At 41.9% G+C, this 17408-nt stretch overlaps 1 protein-coding gene across 10 annotated transcripts in view; it reads right to left on the bottom strand.

The window, feature by feature from the left end:
• The window catches only part of HTR2C (5-hydroxytryptamine receptor 2C), a 203931-nt gene that overhangs the window by 39025 nt on the left and 147498 nt on the right, over positions 1 to 17408 (bottom strand). For 9 of the 10 annotated variants that reach the window (XR_007379615.1, XR_007379614.1, XR_007379620.1 and 6 more), the window contains one exon: positions 3332 to 3968. Coding sequence is in view for 1 of the 10 variants with exons in the window: in XM_048959220.1 (XP_048815177.1) it covers positions 3332 to 3719 (388 nt within the window). In the remaining 9 variants the exon portion in view is untranslated. Of the gene's footprint in view, positions 1 to 3331; positions 3969 to 17408 lie in introns of those variants that run through there. The other variant, XR_007379622.1, reaches the window with a different exon arrangement.

The following is a 17408-nucleotide window of genomic DNA, read 5'->3' as shown; positions in this document are numbered from 1 at the left end:
TGATGGTACTTTCCCCACCAGCCAGGCTTCCAGTCTTCACTGTGCTACATCCAAAACAAAAATTTTAAGAAAAACTAAGAACGGGATAAAAAGGTAAAAATAAGGCATGGATAATCTTTGATGAGATCAGAAATGAAATTAAGAAGAAATCTATGTGAATGGAGCAAGGCCAGCCCTCAATATAATGATTAAAAGATAAAGGCTCCTTCTGGAAATGGTTTGGGAACAGACTGATGCTAATACAAATGACCAAATTCGATCGCTGCTGAGGAAGGACACGTAGCATCACTCCCTCCTCCTGCCAGATGCCATCATTTGCAGCCCTCAGCTCATATGCTGGTTTCAGCTCTCCAAACTTGATTCTCACTTGAGCAGTAACTTACTCAGCAACGCCTTGTCCTTGCCTTGCTCCATCAGCTCTCCCTGCAAGCTGCTTGCTGTTTGTGGGGAGCACCACTGCAGAAAGGCAGAGCTGGATCGGGTGAAAGGAGATGGCAGAGGCAGCTGTTGGACAGACAGCTCCTCCTGTTCCCCCCACCCTTCCTCTACAGAAGGCTGCTGCAAGCGCTCAGCACATCTCTGTCACTGCATAATAATGATGATAATTAGCAGTAATAACAATAATCTGGATGTAAAGCTGCTCCAGCACTTGGTGCTAATGGAAGCTGCTTCTAATAGCAGCCTTGCTGGAAGCTGTGTTGGGCCACCAGCTTCATGCTGCTGTTTGAATCTCAAGGCAGAAGGCTGAAGCCTGGACATGTGAAGACCAGGAGATGTGCTGGCCACTAACTGGACACACTGGCAACTCAATGACAGCTGTTAACCCATTGGTCTGGAGTCATTAGGGCAAAGAAAGGTTCAATACCTTCTGGACTTTCTGCTAGGAAGAGCTGATGTCTAAGACTGATGGTCTTTAGTGGATGGTTGGACTAGATGATCTTAGCGGTCCTTTCCAACCTTAATGATTTGATCATTCCAATAAAGGAATACAAGCAAAACCTATTTTATGGGCTTTCTCTTGCCCATAGCCACTAGATACAGTGCAAATCTACCATTGCTTTTCCCTAAATCACCCTAAGGAAAAAATCTCAGTACCTTGTCAGAAGCTCCATTATGTACAGAACAGCTGATGCCCTCCTGGGTCATGCCCGTATCTTTAGTTACATCCAAAGTTTCTCCACTGAGATTAAGCACAGCTTTAATTTTTCATTTACTCTCTCTGATGTGTGCTCATTAATTAGCTCATTAATTCTTTAGGAATTACATGCCATGGAAAATGTACTAAGTTGTCAGAAGCAACTCAACTATTAGTACAAGAATTCAAGAAAGACTAATTGATACATACATCAGAGCACTGTCTAAAAGGTGAAGAACCCAGCATAATGCCTCCTGCCATTACTTCCTTTGTACTTAAGTTCTGGAATTAATTGGCAACTTGATTTTTCCTTCTTAAAACAAACAAATGAAAAAAAGAACAAAAAAAAACCCTCAAAACAACAACAAAAACCAACCACAAACCAACACAACAAAACCAAATGCACACACAGAAAAGGGAAGCATTTGTGGAGAGAGAGCATCTACTGGATTTTTTGTTATGGTTCAGGATAAAAATGACCCCTCATTCTCAGCTACATCTCCAAGCCATGTCTTTGGCCGTGAACCCCAGATACTCTCAGGTGAAGTGTGAATATTCCCTCCCCTTAATCACTGCTGGTGATGGATATATCTATACCACCACAGCAAACAATGCAAAACCTATTAAAGCATTTTTAAAAACTTTTCTTGATTTGTAGCACTTAGAAAAAAAAGATAAATTTCAGTGTTCTCCTGGCTGTGGTGGTGCCTAAAGTGCGTGCAGGCTGCTGGAGAAGGAAGGATTTTCCTAAAGGTCTAATATTAGTGTTCTGCTAGAAGAAAAAGGAATCACTACAGTTCCTCTTCAAATCAATGATATTTACTTGCCTTTAAATATGCAGTGTACTTCACACCTTTAAATGACCTTAAGGAATAACTTCTAGGAACAACAGAAAATCCATTTCCATTAGTTTCCAAAGTCTCAGAAAGTATATATGTTGAGGATCACTGCCATAAATTCACCTTTTAGAGTCACTGGGTAACTCAGAATTTATGCAGGAGCAGGTCAGTCAAATAATTCTGTGTTTATACGCTCCCTGTCAAGTTCTGGAGAACCACAGCAAAGTGCTAAAAATAAAATACCTGTGCTGTAATTTGCAGAAGATTTAGAGATGGAACTATTATGATAGCCCAAAATAAAAGGTTTTATGCATGAGAACTCAATGGATAGGTCTGTATCTAAATCACATATTGATTAAACTCTCTGTAGACAGGTTATATACGCTTTGGAATTATGTATCCTTGATCAATGCGTTTTCAAAATGAACTTCTGGCTGATTTAATCATTTGAGCAAGTGAAGAAGTCACATAAATATCTCTGCGTTTTACTTTACAGGACAGTTAACCAATTTCTAATCAAATCAGTAAGTAAACAGCATTATTTGCTTCCAACAAATATCAATATTAAAATAGTTTTCAAAGAAAGTCTCAAAACAGACATGAAAAAAGATAAAACACTATACATTAAAAGCACACCCATTATGTTTATACGTGTACAAATGTGGTGATCAGAGATGGAGAAGCAAACACAAATCCCTTTGTGATACCCAGTGATGGAGAGTCCTAGCACCGTGCCAAGAAATCGGTTCAAAGTCTCAAACAGATAAAAGAGCTGGATGTGGTGGGCATTTCACTCCTCTGAAGTGCTAACCATGGCTCCTATCACTACTTTCCTACTGAGCAGGACAAATGCACGACCCCAGTGTGAGAGGGAAGCAGTAATGAGTGCTCACACCGACATGTGCAGGTATATCACAGTGGTTTAAACAGAAGAAGTTGCTCTTGGGTTAGAAATAGGGAAACTGAGGCACAGACAAGCAGAATGATTCCCTGAAAGGCACAGGGCCAGCTGAACAAATGCCAAGAACTTTCTTCTGAGTGCCCCAAACTGCCATGTGCAAAACTCTTCTCTAAGTTAGTGCTCAAGTCCCATTTGTGTCAGTGGGATTCAAGCTCAAGGACCGACTGACCTCACTTAGAGCTGCCTCAGCTCCAGCCACACTGCCCTGCTTTTCCCAAAGCTCTGGTTTCCCAGCCAATCTGGGGGCAGTTCCACCGAGAAGATAAAAAAGGGACTCAGTGCTGCAGCTTTTCAGGGCGTTCTCGGCAATAAAAACCAACACCGACGCTGTGCATGTGTCATTCCTGGCAGCAAGAAAGCAAGAAGAGATTGCCAATAAGGAGGGAAGCCACTTACCATACAGCACTGCAATGAGCGACACGGGCATGACCAGGATACCCACCAGCATGTCTGCCACCGCCAAGGACATCAGGAAGAAGTTTGTGGCGTTCTGCAACTTCTTCTCCAAGGACACAGCCATAATTACCAGTATGTTGCCCCCGATGGTAAGCAGGATGATGACCAAGATCAAGAGGGCTGGCCAGTTCTTCTCTCTCACTGACATCCGAGAGATTTCACCCTTCTCAGAGGTATTGAGAGGATCGGATGTAGGTAAACTCTGATTCAGAGTCAAATTGGTGCTTAAAGACCAAGCCATCAGACCACCATGCAAGCTAAAATCCAGCGTAACAGACACTGTTGTCAAGCTGAGTAATATTCCAGTGCTACTTAAAGTGCTCATCATCTGGGACTGCTTTATCTGTCTCTTAACCGTGCCGCAGAGGCGATCCCTTTTCCAAATTGTGGGTCCAAAGCAGACGTCGAACTTCACAAAACCTGAGCCAGGAAATCATTTGATCTCCCATGGTGAATCAGACCCTACAGAAGTCAGCGCGGAGCTCCTCTGGTTCCGCTGGGAGCTGCGGAAGGCTGACCAACAGCCTTGAGGAGCAGTAGGCTTTGCAATCTCCAGCTGAATCCCAGGTCCACCATTCTGAAAAGGAAAGAAAAATTGCATTCTTAACTGAAATCACAGTGCATACAGCACCTTTTTTTTTTTTTTAATCCTCATGCAAGTGACATTCTTATTCTCTCTTCCTGCTGGCTAGGACATTCTCCAGACTGCACGTAATTTATCTTGTAGGTACAGACTATGCCTATAATCATGGGGGAGAGAAGGAGAGAATCACATCAGTGTGCTCTGGCTGGTTAAAAGCTGATTATCACTAATTAAATGTTTTGTGAAATCTGCAAAGGCAAATGCGAAAAACAAAATATGTTGCAGTTGATAGCCACTTCACAGATACTCTGCCACTGTGTAAAATAGTAATTGCATGAAATTTCAACCAACCCAGACTGTACAGCACAGGGTAAACCATCTTAAGCTGGGAGTGGTTGGATATATCTTGCATATTTTGAGGAAAAAGCACACAGCTGTTGCAGAACACTCAGATGTTAGAGATGAACTCTCCCATAGTAATGAAGACCACACTTTGTCTTATTTGGAAACAAACGGTACAGAAAACCCAATATACATCAGGTGACAGCATACAGGGTTACACTGCCAACCTCTCCAAACAAAAAGATAACGTAAAGGGGGTGTGTTCCCAGCCTTGGCTAAATCACATCCTCTGGAACACAATTGTTTTGGCTGCCAATAGCATTCAACAGATGAAAACAGCAGTGCATTTCCAGCATGTCAGAATCCAAGATCCAAACAACGGGGAAGACTTGGTGGTGTACAGAGTAGGACCCAAAGCACAGAAGGAGAGCAGTTAGCACAAGAAGGAAACATGCACTGCATAGAAGAAGGCCACGAGGTAGAATAAATCAAATAGCATGGAATATCCCCCTGAACTTTTTGTATAACCCACAAGAAAAGAGACTCTGTCATTACTAAACAAATATATAAAGGCAGATTTTAGCCCTTTCCTTGATTACATTGTGTTACACAGCAGTTTGCTATTCAGGGATCAAAAGCTAAATGCAACGTATGGGATTACATGAGATTTTACGTAAAATAAGAAGTGTTCAGAGTCCTATAATAAAATGTTTAACATTTATGGAGGTTTTGGAAACTTACTAATGGGCTTCATGCAGAAAAACGTTTCTTAAATGAGCAGTGTGTACAATGAACCCAGATTTGCTTCTGCATTATAGTTAATTACTCCCCAAGGGTCTCTAAACCTCATATTTAGGAAGAAGTTTTTGCACTATGTGCACAGAAAATAATTTCACAGCTGCACATGAGGATGAATTAGTGAGTAATCGTTGGGCCATTTATTTTTCCAACATCTCCAGTCTAAAACAAATCTATAGAAAGTTTCCAAAGACTTGGGTGTATCTTTTTCAGAATACAGCCATTGCTTCAAAGCTGTGAACAAAACACTCTTCCTTCACTTTGGCACAGTGATTTGGGGGCACAGAGCAGCATCGTAGCACCTGAGCTGTACTGTGCAGCACAGCCCCAATGGGAACCCCCATTAGTATCCAGAAATGCTCTCTCTTTGGCTCTCTGGCTCTTGGGCCATCATGTCACACGAATGGTTTGGGCAGGGCAAGAAGAAAGATCATGACTGAACTCGAGGAAATGGTTTCTGTGCAAAGTTAGTTCTGCAGGCCTGGTGCATGCTAAGAAATCACTGTTCTAACAATGAACACATTTCCCAATGATCCTCATCCTCACGCTCCTGAAATGCACGTGTTCTACATAGAAGAGTAGAATTACGCTACGGCATTCAGAAATGAAACGTTCAGAGTTAGGACTGTGAGGACAGAAATGAATCTCAGAATGCAAAGTTGGCCCTTTCTATTAACGGGAATTAGAACTTACTTTAAAAGCCGGCCCACTCACCTGTCTGCTATTCAGAGTGACTCAAAGAGAACCATTCCCATTCATGTGCCAATAGAGAGCAAGCAAAAGAGAGGGAAAACAGGAAGGCACCTGAGAAAAAAAACATTTTCCTGTGTGCACTCGAAAGATCCAAAGTGGAATCCCATGAATAACTGTATACACATGTAGAAAAAGAAGTATAGAAAAGAAGCAGTGAACTAGCAGGAGCTCTGCCTTACCCTACAGCCCCCCAAGCCATGGCTGATGTGGATGGAAGATATTGACCTTGCTCCAGTTTTACTGGCTGTAGAATTGCTGCTATTCATCCCAGAACAATATCAGGCTCTCTAGTAGCCAGAACCAGAGCGATCAGGATAATGAGAGCATTCAGAAGAGGCACAGGTTTTATCCAAGACTACAACGGTAAAAATAAATTATCATTTAGAGAAAGAAAAGCATCCTTAAATCAATAGAGGAAGGATTTTGCCTATATTCGTTTTGAATAATGATACGTGAGAGTCTCACAACACCAATGCTGAAAACAGAGCTCCACCTTCAGAATTAATAACCTTATTGCTCCATTAGTACATTTAATTTTATTTTTTTACATGGATTCTGACTAGAAGTCATTAGCTTTCTTTTTCACAGCATCACAGTCTGCACAAGTTACATTTTTATGACTAATTCCATCAGCCACAGCCTTCTAGGCACATTACTGTACCAGAAAAATAATTCACATTTTATTCATGAATTCTGGGTATGTTTAAGGAATATTTCCATAATTCTAAAATAAAATCTGTGCCTACCACACATTTTTCCGCTAGCTAACTTGATAGCATGTATGCTAAATTTTGTGATCAATCATCAATTACAATTCAATCTACCAGTGACAGCCTTTAAGATGATAATTTAAACATTGGCCAAAGCTGAATTCCTCATCCTTGACGGAGGTGAGAAGCAAGTAATTTGGGCAGGGCTTTTCTTTTCTGTCAAGTCCATTTTAGGATAAACCAAAGCTAGAAAACAGCTCGTTTCCCTTCTATCAAACCCACATGCATTATTTAAAGCAGGAGTTGGGTACACCAACACTTCCAGATACTCCAGAATGAGAAGTCAAAGGGAAACCAAAGCTATGGCAGTTCATAAGTCTCTACTGGTAGGGTTCACACACCTTGGAGAGCATGTACTGCTATTGCTCTATTGCTAAAAGGAAAAACAGAAAAGAAAATACAACTTTCTTGGAAAGAAAACTTTTTTTTTTTTTTTCCTTTGAATTAAATGCATTCATCTTTAGCTATTTTACCCTTCAACACTCAGAACAATTTTTTGTTTTTCTTTTTGCTACAGAAAATCAGCTGCCTGCTGAGCAACTCGAGGCATTCCGCAGCCCCCAGCCAGACCATGGAGCTGCCGAGCTTCCATAAATCCTTTCTGCTCCAACTCTCTGGAACTCGGAGCTTAAAATTGGGTAAGAAATCAAGAATGGCCATTTAGCCTTAAAAAAAAAAAAGAGCCAGCAGTCTCACAAAGACTCTGAGAGGAGAATAATATGCAGATTGCTCCAAAAGTAATGCCTCCTCATTTTTTTCCATAGAAACAACAACAGATATAAAGAGCATAATATCACAGCTTGATAGAGCACATTCTCAATTATAAAGCACTATTTTTCAACACTGCCATCACCATGAGCTGTGCGTTTTCATGCAGCTTGTAAAAATCTGCACCAACAAGATGCCCCACCGTCATCACTGCTGAAACACAGCACCCACATCCACCAATTGGGCTTTGTAAACATTCTGCAAGCGCTGATGAACATTAAAAGGCATAATTTTTTGCTTATGGAGGAATTTAATTCCACCCCTTTGCTTCATCTGCACTGCCATGTCTGTTGCTACTTTGCCAGACCGCCCCTTTGCTGCCATCTGTCACACGGCAACAAAAATGTAACGTAATATTGGTGGGAAGGTTCCACCTCTGCTGCCATCCCACCAATATCTATCCCTGACACTGTGTGCTAACAACATAAAACAGGAGGCATTACATTCGGAGCAGCCCTCTCGTATTAATTATTAGAGTATTGTAGTAAAAGAAGCGGGAGTACCTCATGATCCCAAGTGATGAATTTCAGCAGCTCCCTCCTCACCAGGACAATAAGCATTGTCCAGTGCCTCAAAGGACATTTGTCCTACAGCTACCAGTGCCACAGAATTCTCTGAACCTCATCCATGCTTCATTGGTAGGGAGATCAACATCTACAAACTGCTAATGCTCGAAATATATTTTTAAGCCAAACGTGTTTTTTTTTTGTTCAACCTCGGCATTGATGGTAGATCATAGAATCCTAGAATGGCCTGGGTTGAAATGGACCACAATAATCATCCAGTTCCAAGCCCTGCTGTGTGCAGGTCACCAACCAGCAGACCAGGCTGCCCAGAGCCACATCCAGCCTGGCCTTGAATGCCTGCAGGGATGGGGCATCCACAGCCTGCTTGGGCAACCTGTTCCAGTGCCTCCCCACCCCGTGTGAAAAACTTCCTCCTAGATCTCCATCAAGTTAAAAATAAATCTGAAGCTGATCACACTGAACTGCGAGTACTGCCATTTCTGACAGGAAAACAGTTGCACATAGTTCACAGTTATGTGAGCCAGAGAGTCAGCTGGTGTAAATGGTTATAGCTCCACAAAGATACTTACAGAATGGCAAATAACTTTAAATGATATCACAGGATACACAGTTTATGCTCCAGAAGGAGATCTAAGGCTTTGCTCTTCACCTTTAATTCCATATTCCCTATTACTCTCGCCTTTACCTATTTATTCTTTTTAAACTGGTGCTAAATTCATTCCCATTTCTCATTGCAACAGAACTCTGTTTTTAGGCATCTACAGCTAATCTTTCTCCTTTTTGTCGCATCACAATGTGCACAACTATTTCTGTGCAGACCTATTTATAAATGGTCTATGAGAGCCCAGCCAGTCCGACAGAGACCATCAGTGTGTCTGAGGCAGAAGCATCTGAAACAGTGGGTTTGGTTCAGCATCAGGATTGCTTCAGCCCGAGGAAAAGGCAGAGAACAAATGTATTCACTGCCTGTAGCTGGAGAAGATCATAGAATCACAGAATGGCCTGGGTTGCAAAGGACCACAATGCTCATCCAGTTCCAAAACCCTGCTATGTGCAGGGTCGCCAACTACCAGACCAGGCTGCCCAGAGCCACATCCAGCCTGGCCTTGAATGCCTCCAGGGATGGGGCATCCACAGCCTCCTTGAGTGATCTAAAATTATGCACAACACATAAGAAAAAAAAATAGATTAAAGGAAAAAAAAATCATGGTGAATGTTGTTAGAGCCACAATCCGGGCCACAGAGAAGTTTTAGCATCTCCATTCTTGGAGATAGCTGACATGCAGCTGGGGGTTACCGTAGAGGCACCTGATCCAACTTTGAAGTCTTGCCTTAAGCATGGAGTTGAACTAGGGACCTCTGAGAGATCACTTCCAGCCTGAATAATTCTACGGTTGGATCAGGGATGTCCTTCTGAAGGAAAATTGTCCAACCTAGCTGTGTCTTCAGCCCCTATCTCAGGATACACCCACACTGATCCCTACTCAAGCCAAGGATAAGACATGAACCTCTTTTCCCTGTTAATATCCTGTGTGGCCAGGTTGTGACCGTATCATCACGAGGTTCCCAACTCCATAACAGGGTGCGAGGGCCCTCCAGCAACACATGCCCCTGTCTCATGGTGGAGATACGCACAACAACGCTGTGTCCTCACCTGTCCCTCTGTGCTCAGAACCTCTGATCACCTGTAGGAGTCTGGGGAAAGTACAGTTCAAGAGCTTCCTGAGAAGTGGCAATGGAAGAAAGCCCTGTTTCACTGCAGGCACTTGGCAGTGACAGGGAATCTGCCTGTCTTTTGAAAGCAGTGCCCAAGTAATACGCTTTCACAATCTTTCCAGTGGGAAAAGAAAATCAACACCTAATGATTATTTTGCAGATACCTGCTCGAAAATTAACTGAAGGCACAGTCCAAAGAAGTGCTTATGCCAAACCTCAGGCACTTAAATACTTTCCAAAGCTGCTCTTGAACTGGGGATTGCATCACCAACCCTTGACAAGGGCAGGAACTTTCTTTCCAAAGAAATATCCGATAGCATCTCTTCTGTTATACAAGAAATTCTGGATTTTTTCCCAGTAGGCACAGGGGATAAAATAAAACAAAACATTTAATAAAGCCTCAGGGAAACCTCCTCAAACACAGATCTTGCCACTGTTTTTAATCCCAACATAGAAAATCACTACTAAATTACTTGCAAACTGAAAAAAGCATATTTCATGTTTTTTCACAGCAAGAGGAAAATGGATTTTCTTAGACACAAGTTCAAGTAATTACATTCTTTAAGGCCATAATAGTGAATCACTACCATTCTGTCCAAAACCAAATAGCATTAATTTCCTCCACTTCTCTCATACTGAGTCAGGAAGGCCTTCATTTCTTCTAAAGACGTTTCAAGGAAATACAAGCACACAGCAGACATCTTAATCTACCCTCCAGCAGCCAGACTAGCAGCCTTGCTTTTTATTTTCCCTTGGTGGAAGAGCACCTGAGAAACTCAGGAGGAGGTGCAGATACTCCATTACTCCCTGTGATGATAAACTGGCAGAAAAACCATAGCAGAATAAATCCGAGCCTCATCGTATACATATATTCATGGAAAGTCTACAAAGTAGTTATTCACATTTTCTATAAGGAGATATAATACCAAACTGCTTTTTTTTTTTTTTTCTATTAAATTTTCTTCCTCCTTTTTCTTTTTTCCCCCCATTGTTGTAATCTTTTCTCTTTAAAAAAAGGAAGTTTGTCCCCAGCGGCTGAAATTCACCATTGCAAAAAGACCAGAGGCACACCCCTCCATCTCCTCTGTATATCACCAAGCATTATGTTTATCTTCTACTGTGCATAGACTTGAGCTAAAATTTGCATTTTGCTTCCCCCTTTATTGATAGATGACTGAAAGCCTTGCATGTCAGCACTGAAAGGCCAACCCTTGCTATAGGCATTGAGTGATCAACCCCAGGCTGTGCCGAATACATGAGGCAATCATTACCTGTATGCATGCACACATGGCAGCACACACCTAAAGGTACACAAGGAAATATATGTATTTTTAGAAGACTGTGAAATGATTTGGTCTCCAATGATGTTTTTGAGGACATCTTATATGCAATAAAAATGAAACCAACAGCTTTACATTACTGTATATATTTTGCAATAGTAATAGGGAGCAGCAGTTCAATTTGGAGAGGAAGCACATGAGCGTTTGCAAGGGCAGAACCATGAGTCATGCCATGAATGAGCACACACCATGAAGTCAAACGTGTGCCCATTTTTGGGAGAATGGTGGTGACTCATCTATTTGTTAAGAAGGTCAGCTTCTTCAACAAGCAAGAACTGGTTTGATGTTGCATTTATAGCATTCTTTCCACCCCAAATCTTTGTGCCTTCAGAAAAGCATGCCAGGTTTGTATCATTGCTCATCTACTAACAAAGAAACAGGGATTTAATATGCAATGACTTGGGGCACACCCTGCTCCACGTGCCATCCATGATCCAAGGAGAACCTTCCATTTGCTGTTGCATGCAGACCCCATGTGGGCCAGCTGAAATCACCAACACGTTGCTGCTCCTCACCTAAAATTGCTTCTCCTGGCATTGATTCTCTCAGAAAGCACACAAGCCTGCAGAACCTTCTAATTCAAAGCTCAGAGAGGTATTTATTTTAAGCAGTAATTGTTTAGTAGAGGTCTCCTACCTAAAGCAGCACTATTAATACGTACGAGCATCCTTCCTGCTGTCAGCGCTTCCCGAGCTTCAAGAGATCACAGTATCAAATAAGCAAGGCAAAAAGCAAAGAAAAACAGAAGATATTTATAACAAAGATTGTTCCTAACAAACTGCAGAACTGTGTTTCTTTTTGTCTTCAGGTTCTAACGTGGCTGTTTAAAATAGAAGGAATCCACTGGATCCTAGGAATGTTGGAGGACAAAGGCTGATAAATGATTTAAATAACTTCATAAATTACAAAAGAAAACAAAACAAACACATAAGAGCAAACAAAAGAAAATGCAAAAATGCAGCTTTTTTCCTCCTCTTCTAATATTTATTCTTTTCTGTAGAACTGATCCATATGGACGTGACAGGGCACAACTGTTAGCACAGCACTTCTCTGATCTAGATATACCACAGATGGATATTTTGGTACATGAGAACTAAGGGAAACCCTAAAAATAAGAGTAGGAAGAAAAGATGATTCTTAATGACAGGTATGAAAAAAAAGACAAAGAATAACATTAGACAGAAATAGTAGGAAGAACTCATCTCTGTGATGTCTTCAATTAAAGATCAAAAATGAACCACCAAACTGTAAACCTCCAAAGCTGAACTTAAAGAGTGCAAAATTTCAGAACAGGATTTTTCTTTTCAACTGAATATATGAAGATATATACCCAAAGTGCCATAAAATGCAATACGAGTCTCCCCAACGTACTTTGTAATGGCCTGGTTTGATGGCTTGGGATTTTGTTTGCTTGCTCTCCAATACCCCATTTTCTAGAAAGAAAAAAACAAGCACATCTAATTTACATGGACTTCATTACACCACTTGATGTGGTTTCACCAGGGAAATTACCAGGTGTCCTCCAGAAAAAAAGACAAACAGCACGATAGTTGAAACCACCATAGAGAAAATGGATCAGGGCGAAAAACCGAATCCTGGATTGGGAACGAGTTGCTTGTTGAGATTGGCAAGGTTTGATAGTCATTTAATTTTTTTTTCTTTTAATGAGATCACGATAAAACGTTTACTTTGGGAATTAAATGTACTCGTCATTCAAAGCTGGGAGGTATCACTCACACTGGGAAAGGCAGGAACATCAGCCAGAAGAAGCTGGATGGCTTGAGGGCTGAATGACAGAGCCTAGCTGGGCATCACTATGAAACCACCACAGCAACGAGATGCTACTAGTTGTGCAAGTAACAAGGATGGCTGTGCTTTGCAGTGATGAGCGTGCAAACCAGCATCAGCACACACCCAGGAGCTCAGAGGCTGGGCAAAGCAAGCATGGTTGAGCTGCACTTGTCTGTGGGAGAGAACAAGAGAGTAAGCTTGGATGAAAAAAGGAAAAGGCTCAGCTTGTACAACCTGGTCAGACATTGGGACAACACAGGGTGCTTCCACCAAAGTGAGAGTGATCATCTCCACCACTTCTGTGCCCCCACTGCATTTTTTTCCATGGGCTTTGTTGAGGAGTGGTCATATCTACAAGTCTTGCTTTATAATAAGGAGATTTCACAAACAGTGCTGCAATAGCCCACCCCTGCCTCCCATAAAGCGTTCCTGAATTCCAAGTATTCCTGTGCCTTTCTAAGTAAGCTCTGTGTTTGCACTAAAGAACATTTTCTTCTTCAGCTACATCAATCATCCAAATAGCCTTTAGCACCTAACTGATTGCATGGTTTTCTATGTGCCAGTTTGCTTTCGTCCACTCTTCCTCACTCCTACACCGTTAAACATCCTGCTCTGCTGCACCCCACCACCCTCCGTCCTGCTCCTTCCCAACCTGCAGCACTAGGGGGTGGCACCTGAGGACCCCACAGCCCTTCCCTCCCATCAGCACTCACCCAGCCTTGCTCCGAGGATGCTGATCCACAGATACACCCAGCAGCACTGCTCCCACAGTGCCAAGATCCAAACCCAACATTTCACTCCTTTTACATTCTCCCCTTCTTCTCCCTCTGATCAGATGCAACCTTATACACATATGCAGTCATCCTGTAAGCCTGCTTTCCACTGTCAGCACTGAATGTAGTCAGTATAATAATTTTTTCAAATTATTTTAAAATTATTATTTGTTGTGGCTTTTTGACTAAATCTTACTAGCTGGGCTTTAACAAAATCTTGATAGCTTGTTTTTTTTCTAGTTGCTCCATTTCTTTTATTCTAGGTTCTTCCCTCTCAGTGGGGAGGAAGAAAAAGTGGAAAGAAATCAGGATGTTTAATCAGTGTTAGGTTAATTTAATTAAAAAAAAAAAAAAAAAAAAAAGACTATTAAAATCTTTTGACTGTTTTTTCCCAAAATTGTGCCGGGGAAAATATATATTCCAATATCAATTAAAGGTTCTATTTATTTTCTGAATACAACTGTGTAAGTTTGAGCTTTTTTCCTACTTGCTTTACTGTTCCATAACTTCAGGTAATGTCCTTCTATCTCATACTCACTGTAACTCACATTAAATTATCCTTAGAGTTATTTAGTAGCTCCATTATGAACTGTAGATCTTTCACTTTAATTCCCTTCCATCCTTTTAAGAAATCTATTAATTAACATCAAGTTTTTCTCCCATACATTCTCCCCCTTTGAAAGCAAACAGCCAACAATCCCCTATGCTGACCACTTCTGGATGCCTTATTCCCTAATAATGGGCAACATCTGCCTTCTGCTACAGCTCACAGGGAGAGATTCTGAGCTCTTACATTAAAGCAAATCATAAACATCTTCCATGAAACAAGAAGGCCTAATCATCTGTCAGATAGACATCAGTATAGTCTCCCTTGACTTGTACTAGACAAAGACCAACGGTGTTGAAACATCTTCAATGGGATCAGAAGCAGGCTCTTCATTTAGAGTAATCATTTAATTTTTAAAGCATTTGACTGTTTTAATAGACATCATCTATGAATGAGTCAGGGTGTGTAATATGCCTGAGGCGAGAAGGGAAAGGCTCATTAACTCTGAGAGAATAGACAGATGGGCACATTGGGATAGAGCTGTGACTGCTCCCGAGTTATGTAAGAAGTGAAGAGAGAGGACTTGGATGCCACGTGCATGTGTGCAGGAGTCATTTCCATGGAAGCAAATCGCAGTGACACAAGCTGTCATTTACGACATCAACAAATGAGTCAGGAGAAATGAAGGGAAAAGAGACAAAACATAATGGAAAACACTTCAGCTTCCAGCATGACGTGAAAGGTAGGGGAGGGTCTGTGAAACCCAATGCAACTTGTACAGATCTGATTCTCTTTACGAACCTGCAGATGGAGAAGGACTTTGTGCAGTTCAAATACTCTCACCAATATGGTGCACGATAGATGCTGGGACTGCAGCAAAGACAGCAGTCAAGTTTCTGGTGCTGCAAAGAGCAAGTGGCATCATTCAAACATCATTCAAAGCAGCCATTTCCTTTTATAAAGGAATACTTTTTGTATGTTTACCTCCTATCTGGGTAACACTGGACAGGCACGTCAGCAGCATCTTCCAGCCAGACTGTGAACGACTGCTGCATTTGGGCCAGTGAATAATGCTGAAAACCAAAGACAGCCATCCGGATTTGAGCAGCTGATACAGGGAGACCAATCTCTCCCTACACAGTCTGAGCATCAGAGGGAGCTGGTCAAATGCATTTTAATCAACTTGACTGGAGAAAAATAATGGAAACTATCAAAACAATTCATCCACGAATCAGGTAGCGTCTGCATCTTAATAGCTGGAACAAAGGTAGCTGAACTCTAATGGAGTCATTTTCTCTTGAAAGCGATTACAAAATTTCTTTCCCTTTGTCAGCAAGGTAATATCCACGTGAACAGCTCAGAGTGAAGGAATTTAAAACCCGTCAATTGTCAAAAGTGAGGAAAAACATGTTCTTTTTTTTATTCCTGTGGGTAAAGCACACCTGAAAAAGGAATAATTCCAGCAGGAGCCAGGCTGCTGTGGTAAGAACAAGCCCTGCACAAGAGGAAAACATTCCATCCGAAATAACAGAGCAGGTCCTCACTCCTGACTTCTCATCTCCAACAGCTTCAGTATCACCACAAACTCACACTGGATGCTGATGCACTTATCAGCAAAGGGGAATTCTGCCACTGACCCCAGTTCTGCAGGAATTTTATTCAGTCTCACAAGGAGTGAAAGGACGTTATAAAGCAGAAACCAGAAGTCTGGATTCTGATCTCATTATATGATCATTTTTCATGCACATACCAGCTCTGGGTAAGGCTTCCCTACTGTACCATTCTGGCTTGTGGAATGAACGCAGACTGAGCCTGGGTATGTCAGTGCTGTGACAAGACAAACACCTCTCTGGTTCAGACAGTTCAATTACCACTTTCTTTTCATTTTATAAAACCTCCACCAACCAATAAAAGATCGCAAGGTTATTCCAGAAAAAGCAGCATCAGGCCAGCTCGCCTCATATTTCAGGTTACTTTACACCCAACAGTGAAACAACTGCAAACACGTTTTGATAAATGGCAGCACTTGAAAAAGAAGCAATTATGCTAGTTGCATTAATTAAGAGGCAGTAATGGACTTCCATGTGCAGATGAATTAAAAATTTCACAGTATAATTTTTAAATTACACTGACATCTTCTTTCTCTCATACACATCTGACCCTCAAGGAAGATTTGCACTCTAAGGCCAATGTGGTAACAAACACAATTCTCAGTTGCCAGTTTTATGACATGAAAGCAGCACAAATAGCAATTAGAAACACTGGATACTGAGCGAGGCTGAAACCAGCTTTGTCCACAGAGGTCAAGAGGAGCACATCCCATCCCACTGATGCTGCTGTGTGACAGCACTCATTTTGTGGGGCTGAAGCTGCTACCTTCAGACTTGGGGATGTGGCACAAGCATTAGTTTTTCATAAGTATTTTACTAGGGATGGATGAGGCAGTGGCACAGCTTTGTCTACAGAGGTGGTGGTGCCCTATCAATGCAGACACCCAAGTCAGGCTGGATGGGCTCTGAGCACTGATGGAGCTGTGGTTGTCCATGTTCAGCACAGAGAGTTAGATCAGATAGTCTTTAAGGGCCCCTTCCAACTCAAACAATTCTATGAGCATTAATATGGGGGCTGCACAAAGAAAAGGGAAGGAATTCAGTAGTTATTCATGGACTTGAAAGCACAATTCTGCTTGCAGGCCCTTTAACAGTCTCGCTCAGTAACTCTCAGAAGTAAAACTAACGCATTCCTACTGATACAAGATCCTTGCATAATGATCTTCCACAATCTGCCATCCTTGTAACACAGAGCTATGCGAACATCTGGACCTTCAGGAGGAAAAGTTTGTGCGCAGATTCCTTGTTTCCAGATTTCCTTAGGCAGATATGCCCTGCTCCAAAATTAACAGACCTCTCAGCGTCATTAAAACCCAAATCTTACCCACACTCTTTGTTGTGCAAGGCTGAGCTGTCAGAAAACTAAGGTGTTCAGTGCAGAATCTGATACAAAACAGGACTGTGTTTTCTGCTGGAGAAAGCCATTCTGGGCAAGACATCATGATGCTGGTGATGTGCTGCTGGGCAACACTATGCAAGAACTTTTAGGGAAAAAAAAGCAACAATAAAACAAAAAACAGACCAAGGAGGTCCCTGAGCATCATTCCAGACCAAGCCTAAACACACCTGGGAAAACCCATCAGCAGCACAGCAGCAGGAAGGAGGGAGACAGAAGGAAGACGTTCACCAAAGTGTGAGCACCGTGCTGCAGTTACAAACCATTGGGACTGAAAGGCAGCCAGCAGCCATTAAACACACT

This window comes from Lagopus muta, chromosome 13, assembly GCF_023343835.1.
Source record: "Lagopus muta isolate bLagMut1 chromosome 13, bLagMut1 primary, whole genome shotgun sequence".
NCBI lineage: Eukaryota > Metazoa > Chordata > Aves > Galliformes > Phasianidae > Lagopus > Lagopus muta.
This window is presented reverse-complemented; position numbering and strand designations above follow the sequence as displayed.